The 18,898-nt window shown below is 29.1% G+C and overlaps 1 protein-coding gene across 5 annotated transcripts in view; it reads left to right on the forward strand.

The window, feature by feature from the left end:
- Nucleotides 1–18,898, forward strand: part of LOC107457068 (MOB kinase activator-like 2) — a 227,045-nt gene that overhangs the window by 171,687 nt on the left and 36,460 nt on the right. Inside the window, exon 1 of one of the 5 annotated variants that reach the window (XM_016075118.4) lies at nt 5,144–5,439. The exons of 3 other annotated variants lie outside the window; for them this stretch is intronic. In XM_016075118.4, coding sequence (XP_015930604.1) covers nt 5,396–5,439 — 44 coding nt within the window. In that variant the 5' untranslated portion in view covers nt 5,144–5,395. Of the gene's footprint in view, nt 1–5,143; nt 5,440–7,061; nt 7,124–18,898 lie in introns of those variants that run through there. One more of the 5 variants, XM_087154783.1, reaches the window with a different exon arrangement.

Consider the following 18,898-nt stretch of genomic DNA (forward strand, 5'->3'; position numbering starts at 1 on the left):
GTTTTGAATGAAAACCCTACTCTAGTGTGTCTTTTATACCTTCCTCTCTTAAGTGCTATCGATTCTATGAATTGCGACGCATTTAATCTTTAACGGTCCGGAAATATTTCACGTTTTCCACCAAGTGAAATTATAATAATTAACTATGATATTAATTTTAATTAAGTTAATTGTAATTATGACAACTATTAAACAACAATAAATTATTAGGTTTTGCCGCCATATAGGTAACAGTGGAAGCAGTAAGTAAAAGGCCATGCCGCATATATGGCGCATTGGTCCGTTGAGGGTTAATTTGTTTTGTGTTTCGTTTTGTTGCATTTTGTTACAAAAATACTAATAATACTTAATTTGTTACAAAATCGATCACGAGCCGTTCTAATCAGCTTTAACTTGTAAAATTTGAGAATTTATATCCATACGTACACATTTGTAATAAACAAACTTTTTTTTGTTTAATAATTAAATAAAAAAAATTCAATTTTAATCGCGTTATTTTTGTAAAGTTTTATTACTTCAGATATTATTGCGCAGCTGCCGTGAATAGTGCTTAGAAGTAGTACAGTTAAAATGGTTTGAAAACTGACCTGTTCAGTAGTTGCTCTTAAATCGAACAGATTCGTACAGTAGGTGGGAGTTAGTCCAGAAATAGTTGCTATCCGCGTTTCGGCTGTTAAGATGCAGTATAGTTAAAATGGCTTGGAAATTGTTCAGTAGTTAAAATTGATATTGTCGCCCCGAAATCGTACCGGTACGATTTCGATCAAACAATCAATCGACTCAAACAATAGTTAGCTAATTAAGAAACGAGTTGAACATAGAGTAAGTAGCTTAACAATTAGATAATCTGTTTACTAATTTGTACATTATTTTAGTTCAGCGAAATCTTTGCACTGGATCTTCAAAAATTACATTGAAAATTTGTAAAACCGATTAATTTAAATAAAAACTCAACGCAAAAAATACACAGCGACTGGTGTCTTCTGAATGGATCTCCACGTCTGAAAAAGCTTCCTAATTTATCAGTTAGAGCAGTGTTTCCCAAAGTGTGGTACGCGTATCCCAGGGGTACGGAAACAGTTTAGCAGTACGCGTTCTTTTGCGGAATATCTTGCAACAAACGAAAATTTCAAAGCATTTTATTTAAAAACAAAGCTAACCATGAAAATTTACGATTATGTATTTTTCTATTGGCTATTTTTTGCAGAGTTAACAGTTAATAATTAGTGGTGTCTACAACCAGTTGTGATTTTTAACTTTTGTGCAATTTTTTTATAGTAAAGGCTTGTAATAAATTCTACTTATTTTGATTATTTTTATAACATAGAATATAGATCGCTGGTTAGTATCTACTAAACTTTGTACCAAAAAAGAAAAAGAAACATATTTAAAAAAAATATATTCATTTTTTTTTATTAGTGGTCACAGCGTTACGAAAAATTAAGAAAGGGTACAGAAAAGTCATAAGTTTGGGAAACACTGAGTTAGAGCATTCTGTATACTATTTAAGCGACTCTCCTCTCATCTGTTATTAGGTAAATTATTATTATATAAAATGTCTGCTATTGCATCAAATAAGGTCAAGCGAAGTATTTTTTATGGCACTTGTTCTGTTCATTTGAACAAAATTAAGCGCTATCAATGTCACCTTTTTCTCATTTTTCAAGATCTGTTTTTTGGTTTCTTTTTCTACTTTATATGAAAAGTTCTACTCCATCGAATCTGTGGTATGTTCAAGTATTCTATTAGGAAGTTGCGACATTAAGTACATGATCACAACCTGATGTTCAAGGTGAGAGACGTAAAATAATTATAATAAACTACTTAATCTTACGCAACGTATCCATAACGCCTCGCGCAAATTGAAATGTTCTTTCTGGCTGACCTCACATCTGAAGCTCCCAGGTAAACAATGTATTTTACACAAGCATACGAAATCGAGTTTTATTTGATATACAAGTTGTCATCATAATATTTTTTCTCCTAGTTATCATTCTGGTCACGCGATGCAAAGATGGCTTGACAATTTTTTGTTCTTTCCGCTCAATGTAATCTTTTTATCACCTTCGTTGATTAATGCTTGAGTCACGATCAAGAATAAAAAAATAATGTTTAACGAAAACAATAAAATGCTTTATCACGTGGTGTAAGTGAGTTAATTCAACCCCATGATAGAATATAATGTTTGAGGGATGGTCGGATATAAAGCTTTATTTACTTTTGTCTTAGGTGTCTTATGAGGTTTAAATACATTGTTCGCTGGTGTTAAAGAGTCGGCCCTTGAATGTGTGCATGAAGTCATTAATGTTTTTAGGCATTGTTATTTTCTTATCGCTTTGCGTAATCATAACTGTTTGGTTTAATTTTTATGAGGAGAGGAGACTGTATATCATAGTTTATTTTACCTTTGTCGATACTATGTGCAATTATCATTAAGAATAGTGTCGCAATTCATTACGCATTGAGTCATAATGATTACGGAAGTAACTCAAATCAGTTCAAGGTGGTACCATATTAAGGGTACTTAACACTATGTAAATATGCTACAGTTTTTAAATGTTGAATTTGTTCCTTATTGCTGTTCCGATATTAAATAGTAGCAGAAACTTAAAAAATATCGAGTGTATCCCGCCGCTCATGTTGAATTTACGAGGCAAGTTTAGTTTCTAAAATAAGAATTAAATTTTATACTAAATCTTTTCATTCATGGAATTTTCAAGTTTTATGTGTTCAATCAGGTTGCAAAACATAAATTGAACTAAAAATATTTTTTACGAATAACACTGGGGAACAAATTTTTTTTTTATTTATACAAATACTCGATCTTGCCTAATTCAGGAATGACATTTTTAGTCTTTTTTTTTGTCGAAATGTATAAGTTTAAAACGCTGTAAATAACAAGGGGTCGCGAAAATATGATGACGAACTTCTAGCTGAGTTAGTGCACATCATCAGGATTAAAATTGCATAGGAATCCTTTGCCCGGAAATGTCGTCATAGGCTGCTAGGGGCGCTTCCTTATTATGACCTGTTTTAGATGTACGCAAAGAAACAGTTCATAGTATGTAAACGTTTCTAACGGCGTATGGGGGCATTTCGGAGCGTGGATTCCTATGCAATTTTAACCTAATGATGTTCCCTAACTCCCCTAGAAATTTGTCGCAACATTTAAGCGACCCCCTGACGTATGAAACGTTTTTAAACTTGTTCATTTTGACAAAAAATATACTAAAAATGTCATCAAAAAACTGTAGTTTGGAGAAACCGAACGCAGATTCGAAATCAACGATACGAAAGTATCTGTTAAATCTGTTTAAAAAAAATCTCATAGAACAGAAGGGGTAAAAAATGTTCCCCAGTGTAATCAAAATGAAAGGAATGACAGGATATCCTTTGAGTGTTACCCCTTATTTCATCTATTTATTTGTTTAAGCATAAAATTAATTCATTTTGAGGTTTTTTCTTCTTCCATATCATTCTAAATAAGGACAGAAAAACAGTCTATATTAAAAAAAAAAAGCAGCCGCAAAAAAGAAATACGATTCCTGAAAATTGGCGCGATGGCGGAAATTCTAGGCTTTTGCTTGAAAATAATAGAGAATAGTAACTCTTAAAAATTAACTTGCACGTTAAAGTGGTTCAACTTTACTCTTTACTAAGGTTGCAGCATATTTGCCTCATATTATATTTCAAAATGAACCAACATTTTAACACTTTATTTAAATTTTGAAGCAAATTACATGGTGTTTTGTTTCTCAGTTCTGTTGTTGGCTGAAAAATGGGTCATGTTTAACTGTTGATAACGCTATACAGATTTTTTTGTTACACCTATAAATTATACCGGTCTTTAAATATTATCGTATGCATAGTTCTTTTGAATGAATCCAACGTAACATTTCTTTCTTTTTCCCCCCTAATATCTTGTACAAGATTTATTTATTTTGCAGTAAAGGGTATTAAGGTTCATTAGAAACCGATCTTGTATATTGAATGTTATATATCATAGTAGCTAGGTTAAGTAGAACGTATGATTTTTTCCGATATATTTCATTGCCTTACATGGAGTTTAATACCTTCTGCAGTTTACAATATGTATGAAATACTTAAATAAGAACTCCAATAGAAATGTTTACATATGTTTCCAATTTGACATCATTTTCTATTTTTGTGAGATAAATTATGCGTTTTCGATATTGTAAATAGACATTAAGAAAAGATTTCATTTTTTTTTATACCTTTTCTGGTAACATAAATATGATTTCTGATTTAAAGTACTTCTTATTTAGCATGGATTTTTTCGCCTATTTGTAACGGCCAAGTCAATTTTAATAATATATTTTAAATTATAGATTTTATTTTAAAATTTATCTGGCTCCTGAGAAAGTCTAATCATCTAGGAATCTTAATCATTGTTGTTTAACTCTGTATATATACATGCGTGTGTGTGTGTGAAATATCCTGTTTTTTTATATTTTTATTTTAGCTAATATATTTATTTATTTATTGGAGGAATTATTCAATTGCTGCTGTAATTTCGGCAAGAATTCGCGTTTTACAACTTCTTTAATGTATTTATAAAATTATGAAAAATATTTAAAACTTTGATCAATTTATTCGGAAAAAAAATTAATTGCATTGTACATTATCGAAAAAATTTGTTAATATTGGTGCTAAAATGAAGGAATATTGTAGCGCAAGAAACACATTTCGAATCACAATATAATTCAAATATTGCAATTGGCAGAAATTGCGCTTATATCACTCACGTTGATAAAATTTTTTTTTCTCGATTGACCATGAACCGATCTAAAGTGGACGATCGGAACCTGATAAAATAAATTTTAACAAAATTTCAGTTAATATAAATAAACTTTATTAAAGAAGATTGTTAAACATTTAGCAACAACTCTCCTTTTGTTTATTTTGAATGCATAAATAAACTATGAGATTTGAGTGCTATAATTGTTCAGATAAAAAGGAAAAGAATTTCTTCTCTTTGGAGAAACAGCATCTCCTTTCATCCCAACTGATTTGTGGATCTAAAGAGAATCAAAGATAACCTGAATGAAATTAGGAGAATGGCAAAGCGGTCACCAGGTGGCAGCACCAAAAACTACCAGCTGGTCGTCCAGCGACCGTTACCATTCTTCAACAGTTTCGTTGTACCTTTCATAGAAAACAGTCATACAATCCTCTCCATCCGTACAGCTGGGAGAAGGATCCAAATTGCGTTTTCTCTGTTCACCTGGGTTTATCTTCCTCGTGTTAAAAACTTACGGATTTTGTTTACTGTGATCATCTTTGTGCGCGTGTTGGGATTTATGTGAAACGAATTTGCGTTTATGTGTCCAATTCCTAATATATTGTTAGAGTGGATTGAGGTTTATCGTCATACATGAAGTACTGGTTCAACAGCATGTTTGTTTTGAATCTTGTGTGGTAAGTGAAGCATATATGAATACTATTATTTATTGAATTTTTTTTCTCCATAATGACACCAAAACGGAATAACTTTCGAACTCTTCGCATCATATGATTTTGTTTCACACGTGGATAACTGTAAATACCTTAAAAAATGAATGGGGGGTGTTCTTAATCCTGAACTGTTATAAATGGAAGAAAATTGTTCAATTTTACGTAAATTGAACGTTTATTGGTAAACTTTAAAAGTAAACGAAGACCTCATTAAAAATTATTTTTCTAGAGTATAATAATATTCTAATATATTTATAATAATTTGACTTTCGCTTATTTAAAGCCTCTCAACTTTCCCCTTTATTCTTCTTATATTATAAATCTCCTTAGAAAATTTAAATAAGTTTTGTATTTAAACCAATGAGAAATATGTACTTTAAATAAAAAAAAAGGGCTTCTGCAGGCACAATTCTTTTTAATAAACTTAATTGTGCCAAATTATTTTATGCATTTTCCTTTGGAAATGCTTTTTCTGTTAACTTTCAATGGTGTTAAGCTTTAAAATGCGTTTCATATACTTATGCCCGCTAAATCTGTGAATGTCCAATAATTTAAAATTTTTCGTTTTCTTCTAAATGGAGAACATGTTTTATTTCTTTTACTATTAAGCAATCACTTGTGTAAATATATATACACACGAAGAAACATAAGTATTTCTGGTAAAAAATATTTGTTAAGCAAAGTGTCACCTTTTGTTAGGTAATTCATCAGAATAACTAAGTTTTTCTGTATCCCTTAAAAATAATTAGCACTTCGATATTTCTTCTCCATTAAATCACGGGTTCCACAGTATACAGTCATTTTATGCCGCGATGTTTATTTTTTTCCCCTATCCCTTTTCAATCAGACTTAATTTATAGAATCGTTCGATTTCGGTATGGTGTCGTTCAAGTTCGGCACAGTATTACTAGTTTCGGCTCTTGTGTCGGTAAACTGGATTGTGTTTTTAAACTGAACGGCATCAAATTCTTCAATATTTCCTTCTTTATTCCAAAAATAAATGATTTAATATCTAGTTGAAACACAAAGAATAATTTATATTAGAAAATAAATATTAATTTAGCAAATCTTGTTTGAAATTACAATGAAAGCGAGAGGTTGAAATAATATTTATTGAATTTTGTTTCATAAGGACCATTAATTCCGATCCATACCATTAAATTCCGATCTTCACAATTCATCCACCGATTAAATTCTGAAAATGATTTCAATTATTTTCTTTAAACGAATTGTTTGCTTTGTATATAGTTATTTTCTACGTGCAAAGTGGAGCTCAAATGAGAAAGAGTTTATCTTTTGCATAGGGTGTTTTTTGGCAAAAGTGCAACTATTTGTTACCCCACCTCAAGTTGTGCCATATATGCCGTTGCAGACCTGTTTTCGAAATAATCAACATTTCCCCTCGGCTACTTACCTATTTTGATTTTATTTTGGCAATAGCTGACTAAAAGTTTATTTTAAATTTCAATCCCCCTCTTCGTCTGATAAGTGACTCTTATCGTATACTAGGACACCGACCTCCTGTGTTGAAATTAAGAGTTAAATGACTTTTTGTAAAATGAAATAGTATTTGGGGTTGAAGCGTAAAATTCTAATTTGCAATGTTTGGCTTCCATAAATTTCTATTGAATAAAAAAAAAGATTTTAGGTAAGAAAATGTTTTAAGAGTTAATATTTATATTTAGGTGTCTACAATTCACGGACTCTTGATACTCATATAGCTCATAGAAATTTTGAACATAAATAGGCTCCAGTTTATACTTACTCTTTAATTCTTTTGCACAAGATATTTTATGAATGGCTCTTTCTTCAAATAACATAAATTGGATTAAAATTTCACTTTTCTGTTTCAATAATTGTGTTGAATTCATAGTTTGGTCCGTTAATTGATACTCTTATTTTTGAATTTATATTATACTTTAATGTTTTTTTAAGTGTTAATTGTATTAAGTATATTTTTTTAGGTTGATTTACAGTTTTCTGGTTAATGAAATTCGCTTTAATAAAATTTTGTTACATTATTCTGATCGTTTAGGAGTATGCCCTAATAGCTACTTACTTCCTTAGTTTAAGCGGGATTTTTTTTTTTTCTTTACTATATAAAGTAGAAATAAATTTTAAGATTTAAGATTTTTTTTTGATTTAATAAATTTGATTTACAATGATTTTAATCACTACTTGGACTCAATTTAAACTATTATATATAAGACCTGTGAGACGGAAGTAAAGTTAAGTTTTGCCAGAAATGAATTAATTTAAATATTTAATTGTAATCTCGATACCACATTAAAATTTGTTATTTACTAGGAAATTTGATTGATCTGATTAACATCTAAGTTTATATGTAATATACAAATTCATCTAAAAGTATATAGGTGGAAAATATTTTTATTATGCTATTTCTATCTTAAACTTATAAATATGTTTGCAGTTATTTAACGTTCTGCTTGAAATCCCATCGAATTGATTTAAAATGTTAACATAGCATTTGGAAACTGTATTATAATTAAAATTTGAGAGAATAATGTCGACATTTTTAGGCAGTGGTTGGAAATATTCTTCCTTAATGAAATGTAGAAAAAGATATTAAGTGCTCCATAGTCTTCTTGAAAGAGTTTATTTTAATTGTTTTATATTTTGTTACATATTCTGTAGACTATAATAAAATAATAGCTGTTGGACTGTCCATCTGATTGCAATGCTTTGAGGGTTAAAATATCGAAGCTTCATAATAATTTTTTATGAAAGAGATTTCTAGTGAGGAAAGTTAATTGAAACATTATTTGCCGCATGTTGACTATTCGGTGATGAATTATTCGTTTGAATGAAAATTCCACTCAATTTGAGGATTTTAGACATACTCTAAGCGACATAATAAAAATGCACCCTTCCAAAAGGTTTTGACGAATGTTATAATTAGTTATAAGCCCCGTAGTAGAAACCCTTCAGGACGATTATTACAATGTCTGCAGATTATTTTATTTTTGTTTATCGTTCTTTTTTTTCCGTTCTATCTTATCATAATTTCTCGCACTGCTTTTTTTTTATGCACCAAATATTTATCCTTGCGTCGTACAAATGAAATAAACTTCAACCAATTGATATGTTAAATGGTTGCTTAATGAAACGTAGAAAAAAATGTTAAGTGCTCCATAGTCGTCTTGCAAGAGTTTGTTTTAATTGTTTTATATTTATTTACATATTCTGTAAATTATAATAAAATAATAGCTGTTGGGCTGTCCATCTGATTGCAATGCTTTGAGGGTTAAAATACAGAAGCTTCATAATAATTTTTTATGAAAGGCAGTTCTAGTGAGGAAAGTTAATTGAAACATTATTTGTCGCATGCTGACTATTAGGTGATGAATTATTCTTTTGAATGAAAATTTTACTCAGTTTGAGGATTTTAGTCATACTGTAACTGTAAGCGACGTAATAAAAATGCACACTTCGGAAAGATTTTAACGAATATTGTAATAGGTTATAAGCCCGGTAGTAGAAACCCTAAAGCACGATTATTACAATGTCTGCAGATTATTTTATTTTTGTTTATCGTTTTTTCCCCCCGTTCTATCTTATCATAATTTCTAGCACTGCTTAATTTTTTTTGCACCAAATATTTATCCTTGCATTTTACAAATGAAACAAACTTCAACCTATTGATATGTTAATTGGTTGTAGACATATTCTGCTGTTATTGACTCAATAAAAATATACATATTAAGAGCTCATATACACATATACACACTTATCGTCCTGAGTAAAGGGGGATATTACTGTTTAAATAAACACGAGGTCTATGAACCGCTGCTGCCCACTATTATCTATCAGTTGTGCAAAATCCTCTCAGTTTCGCTCTTTTTTTTTCTCCATTACTCTCAGACCTGTTTTGTATTGTTATCAAAACTTCAGTTTCCTGTGTTGTTCATGGATCTAAACTTTATTACTTCATCTTTTTTTTATTTTTAAATCTAAGGAACAATTAGATTTAAATTAATTTTTTTATGTTGTATTATTCTGTCAGTGATATTTTCATGGTAATTTGCCGAGCAGTCTTGCTATGTAATTATATTTAAATTATTTGCGCGAATTTCTAATTTATTTTAATGTTATTTTGAATGTTAGATTCTTATTTTATTAAAAAAATGCAAAACCGGTGTGTAACATATAATTTTAAATTCATTATAGTATTTACAGAACAAATTAGTTTTTGACTACTGCTTCCTTCGAAACACGTAGCTTTTTTAAATTTAATTAAAGGCATTCAAAAATTCATAATCTTAATTTAATTTCTTTTCATACTGAAATTAAGATAAATTTTAATGCGTAGTTGATATTTTAAAAGTTGATTGAAATTGTATTTTTGTCATTTATGCAATGGTGACTTTTCTTTTTCTAAAATAATTGACAATAAACCATTGCATTTTTGGAAACGTTGGTAACTGGTGTTTTTCTGTTTTGTATCCATCTGTACTTGCGTCAAAAATAATTATATTCTACATTATCTATGATATGTTTAAGACGACAGGTAATCGAACGTGGATCGATTCCAGTTTAGCGATAGTGCAACATTAAATTAAATTCAGTCAAAAGTGTAACGTTTTGCTGTAATATTAATGCAAAACATGCATCAATATTCCATGAAACGTTTCATTTTGCATGTGCAAATGGGATTATTTCGGAGATAAATAAGCTTTCTGTTTTTTTTAAAAAAAAAAAAAAAAAGTGTTATATATACGAAGGAGGAAAGATGTTCACTTTTGTTTTCAACGTTTATGATTGGTTCTTGCAGGAAACTCACGAAATAACGATTAGGAAAACATCTGCCCATGTAAAAAATCGTCCAATTTAGTCACTTCAATAGATATTACACCTAGTATTAGTGAAAAAAAATATATTATTGCATCATCATTTATAAAATGACAGTTTTCACCTTGGCTGATGAACTTTCTTTTGAAGTGAACAAATGCACATATGTTACCCTTTGCTATTAAACAAAAGTCGAGTACATTTATTGTAACAAAACTTTGTAAAGCAAAGGTTTATTGACGGGAAAATTTACTTAGCTGATTGAGCAACCATTTAATAATCAAAATGAACTTATTGATTTGGAAATTATCGGACAAACGCTTTATATTTACAGAATAAGTAGTGTAAATTATTATAAATAGAATTGACTGGTTTTTAGGTTTTACTGGATTTTATTGGTTTTTTTTTAAAGATTTTACCTAAAATAACACTTTTTTAGTTTAAATTTAAATTTTTTTAAAAGAGAACAGTTTTAATTTGAAAGAAAAATTTCATAATGAAATACTATTTCAATAATTAATTAAAATAAAAAAAAATAATTTGGTAGTACAAAATTTTCCTGTGGGTGGGTATTAATAAAAGGTGCCTAATTTATTTCTTATTATGACCAGAGCATATTATTATTGGGATCTGAGAAATATGCTGTCTTCGTTAGATTATTCTCTATTGTTTTTTAAATTAATAAAACCTTTTTACCTTTCAAATTTTTAAGTTACAGTTTCATTTTATTAAAATAAAGTCAATAAACCCTTTGCAGGCCTACTTACTATAGAATTACTGTTTATTTAATGATATTCATTATAGTTATTTAATTTACGCTAAAAACTATTTATCAATAAAAGTAATTTTTCTTAGATTTCAGGATCTTATATCTGAGATTAATATTAAATCCCTCATAAACAGCCTGTATTGAGTTAGTTTTCTATTTCTCAATATTAAAGTTATGTACTAAATTTAGTAGGTATATATTTAAAGTCATATAAGAAATAACAATTATTTGAAAGAAAGAGCAGAATTTGATTATGGTTTTAAAAAAAAGAAAAAAAAAATTTGGGGGGGGGGTGAGTGAGTCGAAACCCTGATATCAACAACTAAATATTTGCCTCATTATAAAAATAAGACTTACAATTAGAAAAGATTTTTTTATTTATTTAAAGAAAGGATTTTTTTTTCTAAATTTCCATCAGTCAATAAAATGAGTATGAACTTATTCAGCATTTCTTTGAGAGCAATATTTCCTAGTTTTTTCCCCTTAATGAAATTGTAAGAATATTTTATATGGCCATTGTCAAAGCTAAGTTTTCATATTTGAGGCATGCATTTTTGAAAGTATGTGCAAAGAACTTTCCTTTTTCTCAATCATAAAAGAATTTTAGTAGTTTTTTTTTCCTTCTAAAACCAATTGTTATTTTTTTAAAACGGCTATTAATCAGAACTGTTTCTTCTACAAATTATAGTTCTGACAAATTTTGCATTAAATTGAATATCCTAGTTTTTAAAAGCTTTGAACCCGGCTTTTCAAATTTTCTCTTAACTATTTTGAAATATAAAATGTTTTAGTAAAACTCCTCATGGCTTTATGCAAGAGCTCTTTTTCATGCACATACAATACAGTCGCAGACGAATTTTTGAGACTGACTTAGCCTTTTAAGTATTTGTTTTATCCATTATTGTGGTTTTTATACAAAATTATATCCGAGCTAATCATTCTATGATGTTAAATAATTAATATCTTTCTATTCTCCCCACCCATATTCTAAAGGTCGTAGAGTGAATGAAAATAGAATCTCCTTCTTCATTAAGGTGATGAGGTTGGGCTTTTCTGAAGTTTAACCACCAGATTAAAAGTAGGTTGGATTTTACGTAAATCTCCTTTGCGCAATTGCTGGTCTCGATACAGTATTCTAATGCTCAATTGATGCTTTGAATTCTTAACGAGATTTCTTCGCAAAAGGCTTGCTTCATCAAATGAATTGTAAATTCATATCTTCGGATTGGCATACTTTTTTTTGTATTCTTCTAAAGACGTGTTAACACAGTCTGTGAAACAACGGATTGTGAAATTAATTATTCCATTTTTGAAATTTTCTTCACCTTCATAAACGCGTTTACTGCGTTATCATAACGTGTTAATATCGAGGATATTTCAGACATTATAAGGTTACTTACATATATGTTTTCATTTTAATAATATTTTCAAAATGTGATTTGTTTAAGTACTATTTGTTAATTTCATTTTCAAGAATCGTTGCTCGCTTTTATATAATAGTTGTCACAACTTGCTTTGGCAGATGTCTTATGAGATAGTTAGGTTAATGTAATTCAGACTAATTTGACCTAGTTATTTTTATTTATAGATTTATTTATTTTTTTAGACAAATATAAATTTATCTTAAGATTTTTGACTTAGTTTTCTGACGAGCATCAGCAGGCTGACCCAGCTGTCTGTTAATTTGATAAGTGAAAAAAAAAAATCTTTTTTTTTTTTTTTTTTTTTTTTTTTTTAATGGGATAGGTAGTACAGAGTAAGTTATAAATTAGGCCTCTTATTTGTTCGTGTGCCTTCACAGTATGTAATATTTTTAGACTAAATTTACCTCTAATTGTAAGGTACAAACCCACGGAGTGGATAAGCAGTTCCGCTTCTTTGATATGGAATAAACTACTCAGTTATTGTTTAGAATTTTTCAAAATTAGCATGTTTGCCCCCACAATCGGACTTAAATTTTATTACTTTATTATGGTTTAACTGTTATTAGCAATATCACGTATTTATTTTATTAATTTTTGCGCTGGTATCGAATTGTATCCTAAAAGGAGCATTTGCTCTTAAAATGTTTGTATACTTTCCAAATTCTAGAGTTGTAGGTTTGGCGTTACATAGCATTGCCAAAAACATTTCATGTTTTTTTTTATTGAAGTGTTTTAAACAAGGCTATTTTAATATGAAGTACTAATCGGGTTATCATTTTTCGAATATAAGAGTTATCAAATGCACTTCATTTACGTATTCTTTAAGTCATTGGGAAAAGAGACATTCTAGAAAAAAGATTTTTCAATGCATTTATTTATTTTTTCTACTAAAACTTAGAATGCATTCTCTTCATTTCTAAAGCGAAGTCAACTCTTCCTTTCTAAAGTGAAGTCAATTTTGTGTCACAAAATCGAGTTAAGTAGCGTTATTGAAGGTTAAGATGATGCAATAGTTCATTGCTTCAAAAGTAGCGCAATTATCGGTATTTTTCATAGATCACGAATTCGAAAAATTTAACTCATTTCGTGTTGCATTTCAAATTTGTGGCAAATGACTTCTTCCATTAGATTAAGGAGCTCCATGGCGTGTTTGAAGTTAAGGTCGCACAGCGGGGCATTGCCCTCTTACGGAGATCTTCTCATGGATGGTGGGAGTTGCACGCCTTTTATAAGATGGTGGGCGAGGCAATGCGCATACATGAGTAAAGTACCTATTTTTTTACTGATTCACCTTTCTTTTTATTTGTGGTCTTGCTATTTTTTGTTTTGAAATCTAATCTTATATGCTTTGATTGCTTAACCCAAGTTCACGGTGTCTCTCTTGCATCATTGTGTTAAATTTGAACTTTACTCCTTTTTTAACCTCCTTAAAGAAACAGATAAATATTGTTCCATTTTTCTGAAGTTATGGGTCTTTCCAATAAAATTAACCCTTGAACCCTTGATGATCCGGAAGTATTTCAAGTTTATTTCCCACCAGGTGTAATTATAATAATTAATTATAATTAACTTCATTGTATATATGACTACAATAAGAGTGATATAAGTAATGAAAGAATTTTTGTTTGCTCTAATTTGTTCTTCAGTTGTTTTTCATCTTATATAAATTAGAATGAAATGTTTCTATGATATTCATATAAATGTTTTTCATCATCATATGGGTATTTACTTTTTTTCCTTCTGACTCAAAAAATTCGATTTTCTTTTAAAATAATTTCAACATGTGATAACATGTGATTCTTATTTCTAGTACTTTTATGAGTTAGTCAAATAACTTTTGTATGCATCTACAGCATTACCTTTCTTAATTAAAACATTTTTTTCAAAACTAGTGTTTATAATTTTCAGGGCGCTACATTATATATCAACTACATGGCAATGAAAGGCAATGGCAGTATATACATGGCAATGAAAAGGAGATAGAAACTGAGAAAGAAAAATGAGGAACTAATTTTTCCCTCGACAGGCTGTTAAATGAGGAAAAATCCCAAATAAATAATGCTATTTTAGATATTTAAGGTGGGGGAGTAACTTGAGTTATTAAATGAGATAATTTAAAATACCATTTCCCGGGTAACGTAACCTATATTTTTATTTATGTTTTGTATTAGTATTAAAGTATTCCTAACTTATTAAATATCTAATTTCTATTTATTTCGAAATTGAAATTTATATAAAGTATCTAAAACAATGCAAGTACGCTTTGTTATCTATTAAAACTGTCTTGCAGTTTTTAAGAACACGTGTTGTAAGAATAAGGGGATTACTGCCATTCCTTCTGAAAAATTTCCAAGAATCCCTTTGTTACATACGTGAAACTGACACCTGAAAAGTTGAATCCTCATGTCTTGACGGTTTGGAATGTAAAATGGGGGGAAATTAGAGGTTGCTACGTAGTGGGAAATAGTACCTTTCAGTTGAAAAGGGAAAATGAATGTAGAAATCGCATTCATTTCTGGAACTGAAAGTCATGCTCCTCTTTGATTAAAAGGGTCACTGCTGCAAACTGGAATCTCTAATTGGACTCATTAGAAATCTACTGGAATAGTATATATAAGTGTTGATTCTTGTGGAAATCGCATGGTCTAGTGGTGTTATGAGCAATTGTTTCAAATGTTTTTTTTTTCTTTTGTTGTAATTCGGTGATTCAGTTAAATTCAACCATTTAATTAATCTTTGATTTTCTACCGAAAAATAGTTTCTCCAGATTTACGTACATTTATCATTCATCAGGCTTTTTAAAAACAAGTTTTTGTATGGTTAGGAATATAAAGGAAATGATTTTTAGAACTAAATATTTGAAATTATGCACACAAAAAAAATAATAATCAATAAATAATAATAATAATTTTAAAATTGTATAAAATATTTTGTGTCATAAAACCTAAAATGCAAAGTCTATTTTTTTTTTCAGATAAAAAGCCAGTTTATGTCCAATGCAAGTTTTACTTGTTTTAAACCTATAATAATTAAAATCTAGGTACAAAGAAAGGAAAAATTTAAGTAACTGTTATAGAGCATTGTTTCTCTACCACCAGTTCGCAAGCTCTATTCACAGGTCCGCAAACACTATTACCACTATTTATTCACGGTCGAATAAACTCCCCACCCCCTATTTTTTAGCAAAAGGATAAAAAAGACTCTAATCCTATTTTTTTGTCCTTCGGTAGCAATTTACAGATTTTATGATACGATTTTTAAAGATTTCATTACCTTTTTCTTCAGCTTATTTATGTGAAACTGCATTTTCGTTTATAAGTGTTATTAAAACAGAACATCGAAGTCGATTTAACTATGCGCCTGCTTTACGTGTTGCTGTACCTAGGTTTGACACCGAAAATTGACAGGTTAGTCAGCAATAAACAACAACAGCCATCAGATTCAATTCAATTATTTATTTTTTTGAATGTTTATTGTTTCCTTTTTATTTGTTTCGTATTTACTTGTATTATTTTTCTAACACATGGTTACTTAATTTGGTTTAACTATTTTGTTACTAGAATAGCAAAATTAATACTTGTATTAGATTTCTTATAAATCTTATTGTCATTAGGTTCAAAAAATGTTTCATTGTAGAGGGTATGTTAATGATCAGAAACACGCTTGTCAAAAAATTGTTTAAGTGCCACAATTTTGAATTAGTAAAAATTATGAGAAGCCGTGATGGCTCTGAACTATCTAAGGCACTGAACTGTTGTTGTGAAGAACTAAGGTTAGATCCCCAGTGACAGCTTAAAGTCCACCAAGCTACAGATCGGTGAGCAACAGCTCGTTTGGGAAGTAAAGTCGGCCGGTGCGCAGTGCTGACCACATTGCCGCAATCATGCCGTTGGTCACGAAATTGTGAAGCCTTACCCTCGTCGAAACCTCTGGTCCACAACAGGCTGTTGCCGGAATGTTTTTCTTTAAAAATTATGCCAGTAATCCAACATTATCAGTTCGCGATAAGAAACCTTAATATTATGCTGGTTCCTCTAGTAAATTTGGTTTTGAAACACTGTTTCTGAGAAGTTGTAATGTCATTGATTAATATAAATATTCTTAATTAATTTTAAAAAAGAGTGAATTATGTTTTCTTTTTATATACAGTCGATAAAAAAAATAAAAAGGTATCACCCTGAATAACTTTCGTTCTAATGATCGGACTTCCACGAACTAAGTGTCAAACTTAATGGTTCCTGGGGGTGACCTCAAATATGCTAATTAATTAGTGCTAGCTATTAATTAAGTTACGAAATCAGACACAAGAACGTACTTTCTCTGAATAAATATATATTTCTTTTTTTACATATTTGGAATCCTGGGCCTTGAAATAGAATGGGTAGACAAAATTTTGAAAAAATTGGGTCGCAGTAAAGGTTTATATATTTGGCGATAGTCCAGAAAACAGCCAACGAAAGTCGCCCCCACAAATGAATATTTTAAGATAACCCATAGACTAATTCAAAAGAGGAATATTTAATTTTACTCGGTTGCTAAGCAACCAAGCTCTGAATGTAAAAAAATTTTAAATAATGTTCTGTGATTGCTTGGAGAGGTTTAATTAATAGTTAATAGAAAATATCTCGAAGTTTCTAGGCAATAGACAATTTTTAACAATATTCTGTCCAAAAAGCAAAGTTTTTTTTCTTTTAATCAATCTCCTTTGAAAATAAAATTTGAATCGATTTATAAATTATTTATGATTTTCTAACCTTTTAGAATTTAAATACATGAACTTTTTATCTAACATTATTTAAATTTTTCATGTTGTTTTTACTATATTTATACGATGATTTCATACTAAAATAGAATTTACATAACTTATTTTAAAAAGTGCTTGATAAATAAAATGTAGATTGTATAGTAATTCTAATGCACATTCACAAGGTTTTCTATAATTTACGATATTTCTTTTTTCTATAACTCAAGGAATTGCTGAATGTTAAGTGACATTTTAAAACATTGAAATATGTTATGTTCATGTTTAAGATATGGAAATAATATGTTGCATATTGTATGATTCATTGTTTAAAAAATTGCTTCATTTTGCTAGATATTTAGGTTACATGGTTTTGTTTGGATAAGGATGATTTGCCAATAGCATCCTCATGTTTCGATAAATTCTGAAACTTACGTTCGCAAATTCACCATAAAATGTTGCACTGCATGTTCTTCAATTACGATAAACTACATTTACCACCAAATACTGCTTCTAGTATAGTTTTTTTTGTTTTTTTGTTTTCATATCTGAAAGAATACTCTCTTTTTAAACAGAGCTCGTAAGGTCCTTAAGATGCTGAAATGGGTGCACAAAAACTAACTCAAAATATCTAGTCTCAAAATTTTAATTTTAAAGTTAAAGATAACTCTTACTACCTAAATTAAAGTACTAAAAAATTGATAAGTATATTAATTAAGAAATAATGTACTTAGTTGCGTAAGGAATGAGATTTTTAAAAATGTTGAAATTTATTTAATTCGCTGGTAAAATAGTTGTGCGAAACTCTCGTGAACTGGTGATAAAAAAAAATTTATTTTAAGATTAAGACGATATATAAGATGTTGAGAAATTTTAAGATGCTTAAAAATGTTGACTACGTATTCGTATTAATAATTATAAAATATATATTGAAGAAAGTGATAAATGTATTATTTCAAATCTATGCATACATATGTATATTATTGAAATTGTATCACTTATTGAGTAAACAGAATAAAAAATAATCGCATTAAATAAGCACAATCTGGTGTTTAATCATAGTCTATCAAAAGCATGCTTTTATAAAATTCAACTTTCGTTGAATTAAATGTTTTTTATTCAATAAAATTTTTATTCTAATTTCTTTACTAAATTGCAAATTAATTATTAGACGACTAAAAGAGAAACATCGTATTTTATAGTTTTTTAAAAAAATAAAATAAAAGCAATCGGTTATTAACGAATTAATTTTAATTTTTTCTCAGCTTCTACTAGATAAAAACAGTTGAAAATTTAGATTTTTAAATTGAAAAGTTTGTAGATTAATATGGTATTAAAAAAATTCATACCTTATAATTCTAAATTTTTTCATCCTCAATTTAATTAAATAATAAAAAATAATAAATAATTGTTAAAAATTATTTTTTGCATGAAATTATATTTGGGTAAATGCTTTTATGAGTGGGTGTAATTTTTTTTTAATTGCTTAATTAGTTTTTAAAATATGACTAAAAACGCAAAAAGGGAAATTAACAATAAGGGGTCCAAACTTTGAATCGCTCTCCTGACCAAACTATGGGAATCACATTTCCCAGATTGCGGCTAGCCCCTTTATTTTGAAGATTAAAAATCCAAATATGTAATATATATATATATATATATATATATGTTTATTCAGAG

Source organism: Parasteatoda tepidariorum, chromosome 11 (assembly GCF_982258835.1).
Source record: "Parasteatoda tepidariorum strain Cologne lab strain chromosome 11, Ptep-v5.0, whole genome shotgun sequence".
NCBI lineage: Eukaryota > Metazoa > Arthropoda > Arachnida > Araneae > Theridiidae > Parasteatoda > Parasteatoda tepidariorum.